Genomic DNA, 17,642 nt, shown 5'->3' with positions numbered 1-17,642 from the left:
AAAGAAGGTTTTGCCATTTCAATTTCAAATGAGAATGAGATCATTGCTGATTGAAAAAATGGAAATCTCTCATTGGTCGTTGCTCCCGATGACAGTTTCCATGCGAACCCACCCTTATCACAACAAAAAAAAAGGAGATGGAATTTTATTTTCACGAAAAACCAATATGGTGACCGTGATACTAATCAACTGTTGAAGATCATTGAAACAAGAGAAAGAAAATCCAAACGATTTTTTTTCAATCACATTTCAACAAATACCGAACAAATGTTGTAGTTTGATGTGAATAATCATGATTTCGTTGATAATTGAGTAATGGAAATATCGAGGTGATCGTCGCTCCGTTAATTTATTTAAACAAACACGAGGGGAAGGGAAATCATGTGCGATGTGTGTGCTGACTTTCACGATCTACTGCTCTGTTGTAAGATTATTATTCCAATGATTTATCATTTATTCGCTATTTATCATGACCATTCACGGATAAATAGTATCGTAGACCGTGTTAATGAGTTTTTGGGTTATAGTCAACAGGATAATGACAATTTCTTGGTTATGAAGTCGACAATTGAACACAAATTCACCTCTCAATTTTCAACTGTCGAGTTCAATAATTCCCCAAGACAATGAGTCCGACATTAAGATCTTTTACAGCGCTTTCATGAAATAATGAGGAATAATCTCCTCACCAAACAAATTCAAGTACGAAGGGAAAATAAATGAAACAAATCTCGTTTGCAGATGAAGACAGAGCCTCTAAAGAACAGAATGACCCATCCCTCAGTCCTCTCGACATCGACACCATCCTGGACTACGTCAACCAGTGGGTCCAGCGCCAGTGCATGTGTTGCTATCGAGAGCCAAACAACTTGGATAGATTCATACGACTGACGCACGCTGTCATCCTGTCATCCCTCAAGCAGCTGTCTTCAATTTCCCAGAAGAAATCAATTCCCTCTCAAAGCCAGCCTTCGAAACCAGAGGAGAAGCCCCCGAGCCCGGAGCCAGTCGCCTCAGGGTCGGCGATCAAATCTCCACAATCCTCTGATGACTTGAAAACAAAAAATGAAACAAAGGACTCGAGTTCTGCATCTTCTGCATCCTCGCTCCCGGAAAAAGCCCCTCAAGCTCCTCAACACGATTCTAAATGGACCCAGCAGGACCTGGAGAAGCTCTTCCATCTGGTGTCCAAGATATTTCTCCTCAACTTCCCGTTGTACATCGCGATAAAGCACGGTGGGGCCCTCAATCCTTTAGCTCCAGTTAAGGACGAAGGAGGCTACTGTGAGCCCCATGACCCAGAGGTACCCTCTCCTCTCATCCGTGCAGTCTCCATATTCTGTCACAGGGGTGGCTTCAATCTCATGTCATCATGCTTCGACTTGGAAGAGCCCCTACCAGTGGGTCTAGCCCACTCAATGGTAGCTGTCATCTGCAATCTCAAGCTCTGGCTCAACTATGCCTCTGTGATTCAGCTTTTCGTTCCACTGCGGTCACGAGTGATGAAATACATGTGTCGCCTCCATGACAAAGAGCTTCGCACCCCAGCTGTCAGAACAATGGCAGATTTCATGTGGAGTGCTATTAAAGATCCAATTGAATCGGTTCTCCCCACCTTTGATCGAGATGGCCTAGATCTGGCATTTAAGTACTTCACGAGCACAACATTGACAATGAGACTGGCAGGAATAGCGCAGATCAATGCCCACATCACAACATTCAACGAACTATGCAATTCTGAAACTGTCGCTGAAGTTGAGCAGGTTGGACATGCACTTGCTGCTTGGCTGACTGAGAACAGTATAGTCTCCCATATTTTTGGCCCCAATCTCCATGTAGAGGTCATCAAACAGAGTCATGTTGTCCTGAGTTTTTTGGCGATGGAGGGGAGGATATCTTCATCGGACATGGATATCATCTGGCAGGCAGCCCAGCTCAAGCACTGTGCTCGTCAGGTCTACGATCTCCTCGCACCTCTGGTCAAGCATCTGGCACCACCTCCAGTGCTCCATCTCTACTCTCTTCTTGGTAAATTGGAGCCCAAAGACCACACTGAACAGAGCCTCTTCTTGGCATCAGCACTGATTAAGTTTATATGGACATCTGGAGCTTCTGGATATCCTGGAGGGCTCAGGGGAATAGAGGGGTCAATGAAGAATAGAGAGGCTGCTCTTCAGGGTACTGAGGGAATAGAGAGCAGCAGTACAGATCCCAGTGGGATGGATGGCACTTCGCCGGATGAAGAAGATGAAGAGGAACCCTCTCCTGCACCCTCTGAAGGCCCATCGCCAAGGAAACAAGCACGAGGCGGTGACAGTAGTGATTGCGAGGGCAACTGCAAACCTAAAACACCAATAACCAATCTAGAGGTTGATGAGTTCCATGAGAAAATATCCGAGGATCAAAATCAATTAATTGATACTCCAGTAATATCCCCGGTAGAGGACGAAGGAGGTAATCTCAAACTTAAACATCAGAGTGGATCGGACGAGGCCGACACTGAAAAATCAGCAGCAGAGGAGCCAGGCGTCCAGGAGAAGAAAAAGAGAAAAGTCTTGCGAAAGAGAAAAACACCGATAAAGAGATTAACAACTGAGGAGAAGCCTCTACTAGTGAACTCCCTGCAGGACGCTCCCAAAGAAAAAATCCAAGACACCTTGGACTGTGTCAAACAGCATCAGAGATCTCTGCTGAATCCCACCGATCAGCAAGTCCCCAGTTCATCTGTTCTCCTGAGAAATGCCCCAAAAAATCCAGCAGATAAATACATGTCCCTGGTATCTCACCCCGAGTCAGTGGATAGCTCTCATGACGACGAAGACAGTGACAATGTGACCGCAAGTATCGTTGTAGGTACAGTTGACGGGACTGGAACTGTTATATCAGAGCTCGCTGGACTGGTGCATGCAACTGGTCAACAGTTTCTCCCATCTGGACTCGATGAAATGCTTTCCGACGAGGAGGGATCCTATAGCAGCAGAATTTCCAACAAAAGCGAGAAGAACATGGCAGATTTTGATGGTGAAGAGAGTGGATGCGAGGAGGAACTCGCTCAACTCGCTGCCAGACACTTGACTGCTATTCAAATGCAGGCTTATCACTCTCACAGCCATCAGTCCCACCACCCACATCATTCCCACGCACACCATCATCATCATTCTCAATTGGGCCAGATCAGGAGATCAGTCTTCAGGCCTCCACAAGTGAGGACGAGAACTCTGAGACAGCAACAGAGACCAATGTCCTCCAGACACGCACAATTCAACCTTGAAACAGTCTGCAAACCTGGAAATACTCTGCTATGGGATCTACTGCAGGACGAAAAAATTGGCCAGCTCGCTGAGGGTCTAGCCCTCGAGGCGGAAAAGGCCCTGTGCAATTTGCTGTGCTACAACGTCCATCGCTTCATCCCCATGAAATTTATCGAAGGTTGCCTGGAGAATCTAGCAGCTAATCGGTCAGTTGTGGTGTCTTTGAGACTGCTGCCAAAATTACTAGCAAGTTTCCAGCAATTTGGAGCCATAGACGCCCACACAATCACCACCTGGGCGGATAGAGAGCGAGGAATGATGAAGCATTTCTTCAATAATTTGAAGACATATTCCAACAATTACGCTAACAATGTTAGCTCGAGTACTTCTAATTTGTATTCTCATCAAACTGAGATTCAAGTGCGCCTCCAATTTTTATCATCGATATTCTCACCCCTGGGATCACCCGACTGCTTCAGATTGAGTTTAGAACAAGTAGATATACTCTGGCAGTGTCTCTCTCAGGATGCAACCTGTGCTGATGAGCTATTCAGTTGGTTACTGAGCCAAGCAAAGTCCACTGAACAGCATGCTCTCGGCATGGACACGCTCAAACATCTCTGTATGAGGAAGCTGCCATCACTGCCCCCAGAGACCATCAGTATGACTGGTCTGAGCCTCTTCCAACAGCTGTGTAATTTAGCCAGACTTGCTGCTGCCCATTTGGATAGACCCCTGAGGGATGTTGACTCGATAGGAATGGATTTCCTCTGGCGAATCGCACTTCGAGCTAAATCGACAGACGTCAGCATGGCAGCGATTCAGTATCTCAACGGCTATTACATGTCTCGTCAACTCAGTCAGGAAGCTGAATTTGTATCTCAATGTATGACACACTTGGCTGCAGCCAGTGGAGACCTAGAGCACAACGAGGAAGCGAGTCTCAGGTGTATTCAGCGAGCTCTACTACTCCTGAGAACACATTTGGAGGCCTTCAGGAAGAAATACGCTTATCATTTGAGAAGGTGGGCCCTTGAAGGCAGGGGTGCAGGCTCACATTTAGCAATGAGCTCGTCGGAAAAGGGTCAGCATTTGAAAATTTTCGTTCAGCCAGCTGGAATTCCTGATAAAACAAGTTTTTCATTGCTAAGCACGGATTTTGTCGCTGATTTAAGAGCTGAAGTAGCTAAATGGTGGGATGACACTCAAAATTCAAAATCATCGAGCAGTTCGAGCACCTCTGGAATTAATTCAGAAGCTGGCTCTTCGGGTACTTCAAGCACAGGGAATTCAGTCCTGGGAACTCTTCTCACTGATGCACCAATCAGAATGATAACCCAAGGGCAGGAGTTGACGTTCGATTACGATGAGAAGACTCTTCAAGAGATGGGCTTCAAGGATGGACAATTGGTTTTTATTTCTCTTGGAGCAAATGGGGGACGTGGAAACGTAGGAAATCGAGGAAAGAGAGATATGGATTCACCTTCGCTGCTTCCACCACCACCCAGAGAATGTCTACCCACTCTTTTGTTACTCAGACCGCAGTATTTCGAGCAGTTGTTTACTCTGATGAGAACCCTGAGTGCAATGAAGTCTTCGGTCAAAGGTGGACAGAAAATTCCACATACTAAGGCCCAAGTGTTATCGAGAAGAGTCTGGGATACCCTGACGCTCCTGCCGACCAGTCCAACTCTCCTCCAAGGCTTTCAGAAGCTCGAAGAGGCTTCCTTGCCTGATTTGCTGGACCCCGCCAGTCCCCAGAAGCTCATGTACTCTCTTTACATCATTGAATCCCTGAGCAGAAGAAATCCAGTCCCTCCTACCTCATCTTCAAGCTCTAAATGCACAGAGGTAGAGGAAAATGAGGGAACCGAACAAAAAGAAGAGGACGCTGTCCCCTGGTCTACATTATTCGTTCAACACGGAGGCCTACGGCACCTCTTTGACATTTTTATGTCAGGATGCCTCGAGCGTGGAGACGGCAGTGAATGGCAGCAGGATTGTCTGGCAAGTCTCCTGAAGCAATTATGCCACTTGGGGGTAATTCGAGAGGAGAAAAAACGTCACAAATCCCAGGAGAAGCTCATAGTTCCAAGACTCTCTGAAGCTATGCTGTCAATGATGTCAGCGGACTCTGTCATGCCCCGAATCACCAGTATTTTAAATGAGGCATCACTGCCCAAGGATCTTAATCACTACAAGACAGGACTCTTTGGAAGATCCCAGGTGATTCACTATACCATGGCACTGCTCGTCTGCTGGGTTCACAGTGATTCAAATATTAGGCAGAATCTCTTCTGCTCGACATCGGAATCCTTCGGCAGGACCTGGCTCCGTAGATTAGTTCTGGATGATCCAGAGCCCGCAGTTAGAAGGGAAATCTGCACAGCACTTTACAAATTGTGTCTAGGAATGACATCGAGCTCCTCCCCAAGTTCAGACGAGGATAAAGACGAGAGTGCCTCTGAGAGACGTTATGACAGATCTGGACTGATCGTTCCAATGCTGAATACACTCCTGGAGCATCTGCACGTAGCAGAAGCAATGCACCCGTCCCACAGACGTCGTCCAGATTTACCACTCCATCTTCATTCCGCAATCCACGAGGATGGAAAGGAGCCCTATGGCCCCGCCTGTCGGGACTATTTTTGGCTAGTCTGTAGGCTAGTTGATGCCCTCCCCGAGGATGCCATTAGATTCCCAGAATTACCGGATGAATCCGAGCAATCCCCAGCGACCATTGACCTTGAGGCACTTGCTGGGAGAGTCATAGACTCGGTTTTACTTCGAGAACACTTGGAAACCCGACACAATACCGTCGAAGACGATGCACTAGTGGGTCTTTTAAATCTCACTTGCAATATCATGACGCACAATCCTCCCTGCAAGCAGTCAAAAACCGGCAAGAATCTTCTCAACAGGGTCTTTGATTTTCTCTTCGCTCTGCCAAACTCGAAGATGAAACATGTCCCAAAATGCAAGAGCCAGGTGTCGAGATCAGCAGCATTTGATCTGCTAGTGGAACTAGTTAAATCAGCACCAGACAACTATAGAATCCTCCACGAGAAGCTGTTGACCCAGCATAAACCAGGCCCACACTCTCCCTATCCCTGGGACTACTGGCCACACGAGGATGGAAGAGCTGATTGTGGATACGTTGGGCTAACCAACCTTGGGGCGACCTGCTACATGGCCAGCTGCATGCAACATCTCTACATGATGCCTCAGGCGAGAGCTGCAATTCTCCACGCCGAGTGCAATCGAGCTAACAAGCACCAGTTGACACTTCGTGAACTCCAGAGGATGTTTGCTTATTTATTGGAGTCTGAGAGAAAGGCCTACAATCCCAGATCCTTCTGCAGGGTGTACACAATGAATCATGAGCCTCTTAACACTGGCGAGCAGAAGGACATGGCCGAGTTTTTTATTGATCTCGTATCCAAACTCGAAGAGATGACCTCAGACTTGAAGGATCTCGTGAAAACACTGTTTTGTGGTGTCATCTCCAATAATGTTGTCTCACTGGATTGTGAGCACGTCAGCAGAACGCTGGAGGAGTTTTACACTGTCAGATGTCAAGTGGCTGACATGAGAAATCTTTACGAGAGTCTCGATGAAGTTACGGTGAAAGATACCCTGGAGGGTGACAATATGTACACGTGTTCTCAGTGCGGCAAAAAAGCCAGGGCTGAGAAGAGGGCTTGTTTCAAGAAGCTACCACATATTCTCTGCTTCAACACTATGAGGTATACTTTCAACATGGGGACAATGTTGAAGGAAAAAGTTAACACACATTTTAGCTTTCCTTTGAGACTCGATATGTCGGGATATGTGGAGAAAAAACTCATGTCTCATCATGAGAAGCGAAAGTGTGAGACAGAAAAGACTGAGTGTGAGAACGAAGATGAAGAGGAGATGAAGAGCAAGAAGGAGGATGATGAAGAAGGTCATCGAGCTGAGCACTATCAGTACGATTTAATCGGTGTGACGGTGCATACAGGTACAGCAGATGGTGGTCATTACTATAGTTTCATCAAGGACAGGACATCAGCGAATAAGGATAAATGGTTCCTCTTCAATGACGCTGAGGTCAAACCCTTCGATCCCAGTCAATTAGCAGCCGAGTGTTTTGGTGGAGAAATGACGAGCAAAACGTACGATTCAGTCACCGATAAATTCATGGATTTTAGTTTCGAGAAAACTAATTCAGCGTACATGTTATTTTACGAATGGTGTGCAGATCCTAACGATCAGAGTCACAACAGAGAGGAGGAGGCGACTGGCTCGAGTCCAGGAACTGTCAGTATGTCCCAATCGTCTCACGACGATTTGAAAGTATTAGGAGATAAACTCCCCATCCTGGAGTTGAATAAAGAGCTCGAGGATTGGATTTGGCAGGACAATATGCACTTCCTCCAGGACAAAAATATTTTTGAGCACACATATTTCAGTTTTATGTGGCAGATCTGTGGCTACATTCCTCAAACTCTTCTCTCCATTCAGCCTGATGTCACTGAGATGTCTGCAGAGCTGTCGACATCGTTCTTCATGGAGACGTTCATTCATGCTAAAGAGAAACCGACAATGGTTCAGTGGGTTGAATTGCTGACCAAGCAGTTCAATGGCTCCAACGGTGCATGCGCCAGATTCCTCGAGAGAATGGCCAGTGATTCGTGGTGGCCTATTCAGATACTAGTCAAGTGTCCCAATCAAATGGTAAGACAGATGTTCCAGCGTTTGTGTATTCATGTTATTCAGAGGCTCAGGGCAACCCAGGCGCCTCTATACTTGCTGACATCCAGCGAAACTGAAACAGAGCCTGATGGTTCTCAGGTAAATACTGTTGGCACTCAGTCCTGCGTCACGAGATTTGTTAGAATGCTACTGTCACTGATGGAGCATGCTAAACAGCATTTGAAACACTTGACCGAGTATTTCAGTTTTCTGTACGAATTCAGCAAAATGGGAGAAGAGGAGACCCTCTTTCTCATCAGGGTCCAGGCCATATCCACCATGATTAATTTCTACCTTGGTCACAAAACCCACGAGATGGTGGATACTGTGAGTGAAGAAGAGGAAGAGGAAGAGGAGGAAGAAGTGGTTGTAGCTGTTCCTACCGAAAAACTTCGTCCAGCGTCGTTGGACAAAATGATAACACTTATTGCGAGTCTCGTCGAGAGGAGCAGAGGTGCAAATCACCAGTTGACTCTGTCTCCTGCTGATCTGAGTGCAGTTGCCAGTGGAAAGGGATTTCCATTTCTCTATCAACAGACAAGAGACGTTATTAATCTCACTCAGACAAAAAATTTGATTCTATCGCTGTGCAGGTGGAACGACAGACTGGCGATGCACATCGTCACTATGATATTTCAAGCGATAACAAAGCACACAGACGTTTGTCAACCCTTCTTCAAACTCCTCACACTATTGACCGAGGGTTCTGGACCCTCAGTGAATGCTGGACTGCCCTGTATGACACAACTGATTCTCGGTAGAGTCTGGGAAGCTGCAAGAGTGGCACCTCATGGAGCCCTCGAGTGGCTAGCTCTCGCTGTAACACGAAGTAAATTGGCACACGCTTGGGTTCTCCAGGGACTTGATACGTGGCTCCAACACTTTCTCATCGAACACTCCAATCAGAGAGTGAGATCAGCTGCAGCCTTCTTGTTAGTCTCTCTTGTACCCTCCAGCCATTTCAGGCAGGGCTACAGATCTGCCCACAGGCTGGGACTTGGCTGTAACTCAAACAGGGAATTTCAGCTGTCTCCGGAAGCCACTATTATTCTGCACCAGATATACACTGCTCTTCTGAGGCTTCTGCAGCCAGCCCGACACTACATCGACATCCAGAGTCATGGAACCATGAAGCTCACTGCTTATTTTGCTCTCATGACTTACTGCGTCATATCGAAGACGGAAAAAATAATGTTCGGACAGTATTTGAACGACTTGTGGAGTCTCTTCCACCCAAAACTCTCAGAGCCCAGTATTCCGGTGCATCACAATAAACAAGCTGTTCTATTATTCTGGTACCACGTGTGTTCCGATTGCCCAGAGAATGTCGCCATGATCTTGCACAATCCACACGTCACCAAGAATATTGCATTTAATTATATTCTTGCGGATCACGAGGATCAAGACGTTGTCCTCTTCAACCGAGTCATGCTGCCAGCCTACTACGGCCTGCTTCGCCTCTGCTGCCAGCAATCCCGCACTTTCACCCGTCAGCTCGCAGCTCACCAGAACATCCAATGGGCTTTCAAGAATATCACCCCTCATCCAACCCAGTACTCCACTGCAGTCGATGAGCTCTTCAAACTCATGCAACTCTTGGTGGCTCGTCATCCCGATCAAACCGAACAGGAGGAGTCAGAAATTGCCTCCTTCAGACGTGGTACACTTTCCTCTTATCTCCAGGGTCTAGACGGTAGATCCTGCTGGGCAACTCTCATCTCAGCCTTCAGAATCCTCATAGAATCGGATGATGATCGTCTCTATGTAGTGTATAATGGCGGATTGGGGATGGCTCTGGAAGCCTTTCACATGCTCCATATAATGTACCACGAGGCAACAGCGTGTCACGTAGCTGGGGATCTTGCAGAGTTAATAGCTATAATAGTGGAATTAGTGAGATGCGTCAGATGTGTTCGAACATCGAGAGACAGTCCTGATGTCAGAAATATCCTGGCAAATTGCAAAGAGTGGCCAGAGGTGTTGAGGAAGTTAGCAACCCTGCTCAATACATACAATCCTCCAGAGCTTAGAAATTTGGCCATTGATCTTCTGAAGGAGCTCGTAATGCTGGTGCCAGCCGAGGCAATTCTAATTCTGGCTCCTCTGCTCTCCCACTGCCATGCAGCCCTTCAGGAGTCCCACGCTGCTGTTCCACCAGGCCCATATCTCCCAAGGAGATCGACATCAACAGCTGTTGGCAAAATGGCTGCTAGACCAGCGAGACCAATGGTTCAGATGGCAGTCCCCCATTCTCAGTTGGAAGCTGCCAAAGGGGTTGATCCTGAGTACGACTCTGCCCTCCTGGAATTCTATCTCCCTTACCATGAGTTAATCGATGTCATGTGCAGACTGGCCATCAACAACGACTGCATGACAGATACTCTGATCAACCTGAGTGCCATGCTGGGTTTCGAGGGAGTCCCCCTTCACCTAGCTCTCTTTCCTCGACTGTGGCTAGATGTTCACGCCGCCAGTCACATCGACAGGAAGCACATAGCAGCACTACTGTGCTCTTCCTACACTGTGGATTACGTTGACGCTGTACTCCTAGACGAGAGATCATCCCTCTCAGTCCCTGCCATTCACGCCTTCCTGAAGACCTTCTTCCCAAAATTGGCAAGTCACGTGCTGACCGAGCAGACATGCTCCTTGATCGACAACGTCGTGTCTTCCCTCAGTGGAATGGTCGAGGCAGTTGACGTCAAGACCTCAGCACCTAGATTAACTGGAGACCTTCGAGCCCTGGCACTGGTTTACAGCAGTGGCACAAGACTCGAGCCACCAGCTTCACTTCAGCCAGCTTTGGACACGTTATTGCTGAGGCTGAGGGCCGTCAAAGCAAAGGAAAGCAGCCAGGAGAGTGAAGCACCAGCGAAAAAACGTAAATTTGGTAATGACGAAAAGAAGGAGGAGACGACAGAGGGCGAAGCTACCACTGAGGCTGTGATGGATCCTGCAGGGGAGACTGGTGACTCCAGGGATCCTAGGGATCCTAGGGATCCCAGGGACTCTAGGGATCCCATGGACGTCGAGGATAAGGATAAGAGTGAGAAGGAGGAGAAAACGCTTAGAGAGGTTGGAGAGAGATCTGGAGAGAAAAGCTTGAACAGTGTTAATGTAACTACGAGTGCGAATGCCAGCATCACCTCGAGCATCTCTGGCTCCACCACCACTGAGGCGTGTAATAATCAGCTCGTGTGTTCACTTAATAATTCTTCATGGATTGATATGCTGGAAAAGACTATTATTAATCTTCAAGTGATTGTGACCATGCAGAGTAAGAACAATTAATTTCAAACAAACGAGTTTAAAATAATAAAAATTCATTGAATTGATTGATAATGGTAGAGGCTCGGAGACGGGGTGGAACAATGAGAAACATTGAGGATTAATTATCAGTTATTATAATTAATGAAGAAAAAAAAAGGCTGTAAGCGTATTTTTTTCCTCGCTGAGAGAAAACACTTGTCCTCAGCAATTGCAACACTTGGGACTGACTTTTTTTGTGTATAGCTTAATCGATGAATACGATGAATATTTGCCAGGCGTACTACGAAAAGTACAGAGAGGAGTTAACAATAGTTTTCTTTTTCTAGTTTATGGTATAAATGATATGCGTCTGAAAATTCATTCTTTTCTCTGTTCTAAAACGAAATAAATATAGATTTTATTATTTATTTCCAATTTGTATGTCTTCTTCATTTACCGATCCTCATATATATATATCTTTTTCTGTTTACGCTGTCGCATTGTTCTCGTTTTTAGTTATATAGGCAATTCAATTTTTGCAATTGAAATGCTGCACCCACCGATGGCCCGTCCTTCCCCAATGATTTCTGAAAATTAAGACTTGATATCGTCTTCATATTTTTAAATAAAACCAGAGCTTGTCACATTCAATTTTTTCTCACTGAGTGTCCAAAGGATATACGAAACTGTGATGAGTTTCTAATTTAGTTATGTCTTCAATTTCAATTTTTTCCTTGATATCATGATGACTTGATGACACACTGCAGACTTCATAATATCTTTCAGCCCTTTATCACTCTATCGGGTGTTTCAGGAACTTTGCAGGCGGTGTAAAATACATTGTGTATATATTCTGTGTCAGAGTCAGAGTTGTCTAAAAGTGGAGATTGTAAATTCCTGCTCCGCTGGAGTTACACCTCAGGTACTTCCATGTAATCTAAAATTCAATCAACCCTGAATCCTTAAAATTCCATATTTATATTACACCTAAAACAAGTCAATTTAATTCATTCGATGTTCATTTATTTATTACGTAATGTAATGAATATAATGATGGTTATGTTCCCACCGTATCTATCGTTTTGCCCCATCGCAGCAACTTTTATAATATCAAATTTTGATGATAATGATAGATTTTGAATAACTCCCAAAAATATCCTGTGATAAGTAATTTTACTAAATTCCAGGGCCCAGATTTGATCTATTGATTCTGCTTGAAAATGGATCACCAAAAAGCACCACACATAAAAACAGTAATTACAGATATATTTGGAAATTTACAAAATTTTCAAAATCATCCCACCTGTTGGAAACGTGAACTAGAATTGGTTGATTGTCTTGAAGCATATGGACCTCAACATGTTGAAAGTAAATGCAATGTTCTGATGAAGAATCTCACAGAATGTGTCACTAACCGCAAACAGAGACAGAGGATAATAATAATGCAAAACGAGCGCAACAGGCAGGTTAGTGATGGTGAAAGAGACCAAGCCAATAAATATGCTAAATCACCTCCAATGGATACTTACTGAAGTGTTAAATCCGGTTCCAATGCTGTAATTAATATGATAATAGTCAGTCGATCAATAAACATCTATCCAAAATACTAGAAAAATTATTATATTTGTTTCACTATATTATATAATTAATGTAATCCAAATTACGACTTGAGTTACTATAAAATATAATATTCTTTATTCGAAATGGTGGCTTTCACAAGTATAACATTATTATATGTACAAACGTATAATTTTAAGTAATTATCATTTTTATGAAAATTATTTACGTCGACACTGCCATTGTCATTTATTTTTCCAACTCAACATGCTATTCTGTAACTATAATTGAAAAAAAAATATTTCAGGTTGTTGGAATGTTGAAAATGCTTCTACTAATTCACAGTATTCCCTTCCATAAGGATTCCCCCATAATACTTAATATGCAATAACGTGTTATAATCTGTTATGAGCCATCTATACATATATGGAATAAAATTCAGTACCTTTATTATTCATCTCGTCGAAATGTAAACCGATAAGAATCACAAATCATTGCCTTCGATTATACAGAATTTCCAAGTACATGTGGATTTTACAATTTATAATTGGAGATGTAGTAAATTGCTTATCAACTACCGTAAACTTCAGGCATATCATATCTACTTTTATGTATTTAGGAGGAAGAGAGTTGAAACATGTTTGGATTCTATTACCAACAAAATTTCGGAAGAAAATGATCAATTATTATTGTTAAAATTACTCATTAATATTGATGGAATTAAGAATTAAGAAAAACCAAAATTAAATAAATTTATCATACTCTAGTCAAGTAGAATGATATACACAGGAGTACTTCATCAATTACGATTCAATCAATAAAATTGGGATTTTCGATTGTAAAAACACTGATAGGAAAAAATATAGAATCATTTTTTTTTCTAATGAATTCATCAGCGTGCTATTGACTTGATTCAATGCAAGTGTTGTCATTCCTCCGTAGTAATCTATATACAATCTTTCTTCGCTTATTAGTCTGCGTTGAATTGGTATCATTTGAGAAAAAAAAATATACGATGAATTAACATGGTTTATGGATTATTTACATTGTCAATAATAATATCAATATAAAAATCCGTTATACGATTTATTCGGACGTGATTGTTAAATACTGTTCCCAATAGCTATGATAATTTAACAATGGAAAATAATTCTCCTCAATTCAAGCGATATTTAATCGAGAGTGGGAAAAAGTCCACAAACGGTATTACACTAATTAAGTACACTTGACATTTTTCGAGCAAATTAAGTACTGTCGCCCATATTTATAAATTCATGCTCATACGTTTCTTAATACTTGTAATGATCAATAGCTGCCCCAAAAAAAACATCTGCAATTAAGAGTATAACTATTGAATATCGATTTATTTAAGTTGATACGATTTTTTGTGACGGATTTGACGTTGCCGTATGCAATGTAACACACAGTACGATGATCACTGACTTTTAATGATCAATTTTTCTTTCACCCACTGCTTTGGTCTTATTTTACTTTGATTTTCCTTGTCTCTATATTTTTTATTTCAATTGTTTCAAAATTTTGTATTTTAAGGCACTTCGATTGCACTCTTTATATAAAAAGAGCCCAATATGAAATAAAAGTGCATAGAAAGTGGTATAAATTAATTTTGAAATTCAACTCCATGTACTTATACTCACACGAGTCATAAACCAAGGAAATTAGTAATCTCACAGGTGCAACACTCCTCCAGTTTGATCATGACTGAAATGATTCGGCTGGTGAACATGAGTAAAATCTACAATCTCATCAGCTTCCTCATCACTGGCACTACCAGTAACACTTTGGGTAGATTGATGGCTTCCAGATGATAGCTGGCTGTTCCTGGAGAAGGAGCCACGTCTGGGAGCTGCCATGGCAGCACGTTGATTCGCTGGTTTTACCGTGATTATCAAATTTGAAGAATTTGCAATCATCATATCCGTTACCTGTTAAATAAAAAAAATAGTGATTACATTTAAGCATTTCGTTGAACAATAGTCTAATCTGTTGATAAATTTATATTGTATATAATCTACCTGATCCAATGTTTTTCCAGCTACCTCAATCCCATTAACTTCTAATACTTCATCATTAACCGCAAGAAGTCCAGTGCTCTCAGCTAATCCCCCAGGTACCAACCGACTGATGAAAACACCAGGAACTTTTTCGATTCCACCACCAGCTGAAGGTGGTAAAACTCGAAAACTTTCTCCATCTTTAATGTAGAAACCCAACGGTTTATCCGAACCATGTTTCAATAATCTGACACGTCTACATGTCTCAGGGAGAATGTCAACATCAATTATTGCTGAAACCTAGAAATGAATGTCATATAATTTTTTCGTCTATAAGTATGTGTAATAAAACCAAATTTTCTAACTATTACCTGTCGGAAGTCATGTGGATTGGAAATAGCTAGTGGTGGCTTTGGTTTCCCTGGTGTGCCACCCAATATACTTGAAATCAAGTTTTTTGGCTTCAAAGTACCATAACCATTGACATCTTCGACACCACTCCCCTTTCTTGTTATGAATACTCTGACTAATGGCTTCGACGCTGCCAGTGCACGTGCCAAGTTATTGTCATTATTAATTGGCAGTGAATCGCCATCAGTGGGATCAGTATACCATATTAAAAAATTTTCTTCTTCACCCAACTCATGTTTTTCAGCAAGTAGTCTCCAAAAAACCTCATACTGCATTTGTTCATTTTTCTTTATAGAAAATCTTATAATGTCAGCATCAAACTAGATAAAGATTAAAACGTCGTTATAAAAACTTATCTACCGTGAATAGAAACGAATAGAACTGGAGAAAAGTACCGTAAAATTGCACTTTTCTCTCTTTCTCTCTCATTCCCAGCGGTTATATATATGTACGAGAGTTTATAATTACTCAAAAGTTACTCACTTTACTCTTAACAGGAATGACGTCGCTATCAATAAGATGTTGATTATGATGAAGTTTGCTTTTTGACATTTTGAATGGAATGAGCAGCAATTAAGAATTGATTATCAGAACTATGAGATAATCCGATGTGAAACTTTCATCCAAAGCTGAATATAAATGGATTAAAATTATTCCACAATACTAATTTTCACGGCAAAATATTATTGATTGTATCGGAGGCGTAATATATTTTTATTAAAAAATTTGGTGGTATCAGGAACACCTGTTCATTGTAACACCACTTTGTGTCACATTCATGCCATAAAAATGCCTTGTTGCCCACGTACACGTACACCCATACACATACAATATTCTTTTCAATATAACCATGGAAAAAATAAAATTCTTCGATCCAAGCACCTCCCACACCTCCCTAATCCAACCGTCTATTGAAATATATTTATCCCTCGACTACTCCACTCATTCTTGATAAATTTAAAATTTATCTCCGTTGGATAATGACAAATTGTTGTGCAATCTTCTATGAGTAAAACTGAGCGATTTCTCGCCAACTGTTAAATATACCACTACACACACTCGATATACTGCACTCACAACTCCTTACAACTCCACCTCCTCATGCTCACCGTCCTCACCTCACTCACTAACACTACTAACACCACTAACCAGTCATAACACATGCAGACGCGTTCGTGTGCCCACAATATATATGCAGGGAGATGGGTGCAGTGCAACTAGGGAACGTTGTGAAGGTAGTGAACAATAAAACGCACGCAGTCAATTCCAAAGAGGATTGACTAAAGTAGAGGCTCAGTTCTGGGGGTTGGAGTGACCCCAGCTGCAGCGTAGTACTGCACCCCAAGAGAGGGAGGGCGCTACACGCAATGCTGGGGTGTCCATCAAGTCGAAGGGGTGAATTTTATTTTCTGTGGTATGAATGCTTTTTGTTTTTTAATTGTTTAACTGAAATTTAGCCGACTGTAGAATGAGCGGAAGGGGGAAGCCACATCTTGGGGAATTTCAAATGGAAAAAATGATTCAATCTATTGAAGATATACTACTAATGAAATTATGTTTTTACAATGAGCGTGTTGTCTAATGGGCAACGTGCTTGGCTGGCACACGGACGGCTAGGGTTCGATCCCGCCAACATTCATTTTTTTTTTGATAATTCCTATTTTCTTTTGTAAATGACTAATAGATGCTAGATACTTTTTCAAAAATTTCGAATTTTTCACTTTCAGTGAAAATTTCAGTGAATACCTCCTCGATGGTCATGTTACCCTGATAGTTTTTCAAAAATTTCGAATTTTTCACTTTCAGTAAAAATTTCAGTGAATAGCTCCTTGATGTTCATGTTCCCCTGATATTTTCTCAAAAATTTCAAATTTTTCACTTTCAGTGAAAATTTCAGTGAATACCTCCTCGATGTTTATGTTCCCCTGATACTTTCTCAAAAATTTCGAATTTTTCACTTTCAGTGAAAATTTCAGTGAATACCTCCTCGATGGTCATGTTACCCTGATACTTTTTCAAAAATTTCGAATTTTTCACTTTCAGTGAATAGCTCCTCGACGTTCATGTTGCCCTGATACTTTTTCAAAAATTTAGAATTTTTCTCTTTCAGTGAAAATTTCAGTGAATAGCTCCTCGATGTTCATGTTCCCCTGATACTTTTTCGAAAATTTCGAATTTTTCAATTTCTAACTTTTTTACTCGACACTTTACTACTCGATCTTTTCACCACTTGTCGACATACCAGGGACCCACATTACCAGCTGTTGGTATTTCAGGGATCTCCACTACCGACTGTTTGTATTTCACTGGACGTGAAAATTCTAAATTTTAAAATTTGAAAGTTAACATTTTTTGAAATTTTTGAAAAAGTATCAGGGGAACATGAACGTCAAGGAGGTATTCAATTTTTAAACGATATTTCGAA

The 17,642-nt window shown here is 42.4% G+C and overlaps 2 protein-coding genes across 2 annotated transcripts; one reads left to right on the top strand and one right to left on the bottom strand.

Annotated features, from left to right (window-relative positions):
* The first annotated feature begins 179 nt into the window (after positions 1–179).
* On the top strand, positions 180–11,662 carry puf (ubiquitinyl hydrolase 1 puf). Its single transcript, XM_011307413.1, has 2 exons — positions 180–424; positions 742–11,662. Exons 1-2 carry the CDS (start codon positions 382–384, stop codon positions 11,274–11,276), a joined length of 10,578 nt encoding a protein of 3,525 aa, XP_011305715.1. The 5' UTR covers positions 180–381; the 3' UTR covers positions 11,277–11,662.
* Positions 11,663–12,906: 1,244 nt separating this feature from the next.
* Positions 12,907–16,440, bottom strand: par-6 (partitioning defective protein 6). Its single transcript, XM_011307412.1, has 4 exons — positions 15,701–16,440; positions 15,178–15,537; positions 14,828–15,106; positions 12,907–14,737 (listed from the first exon to the last, which is right to left on the bottom strand). The coding sequence occupies exons 1-4, from the start codon at positions 15,767–15,769 to the stop codon at positions 14,480–14,482; spliced, it is 966 nt and encodes a 321-aa protein (XP_011305714.1). The 5' UTR covers positions 15,770–16,440; the 3' UTR covers positions 12,907–14,479.
* Between the last annotated feature and the right edge of the window lie 1,202 nt (positions 16,441–17,642).

Source organism: Fopius arisanus, unplaced genomic scaffold (assembly GCF_000806365.1).
Source record: "Fopius arisanus strain USDA-PBARC FA_bdor unplaced genomic scaffold, ASM80636v1 scaffold00053, whole genome shotgun sequence".
NCBI lineage: Eukaryota > Metazoa > Arthropoda > Insecta > Hymenoptera > Braconidae > Fopius > Fopius arisanus.
The sequence above is the reverse complement of the archived record's forward strand: the minus strand, read 5'-3'. Positions and strand labels throughout refer to the sequence as shown.

Bases quoted from the DNA above. Each gene is read 5' to 3' on its own strand.
- puf (XM_011307413.1), top strand. From the start codon at position 382: ATGTGCGATGTGTGTGCTGACTTTCACGATCTACTGCTCTGTT. The intron at 425-741 runs GTAAGATTATTA...TCTCGTTTGCAG, and splicing joins TCACGATCTACTGCTCTGTT to ATGAAGACAGAGCCTCTAAA.
- par-6 (XM_011307412.1), bottom strand. From the start codon at position 15,769: ATGTCAAAAAGCAAACTTCATCATAATCAACATCTTATTGATAGCGAC. The intron at 15,538-15,700 runs GTGAGTAACTTT...ATCTTTATCTAG, and splicing joins TCATTCCTGTTAAGAGTAAA to TTTGATGCTGACATTATAAG. The intron at 14,738-14,827 runs GTAGATTATATA...TTTATTTAACAG, and splicing joins CTGGAAAAACATTGGATCAG to GTAACGGATATGATGATTGC.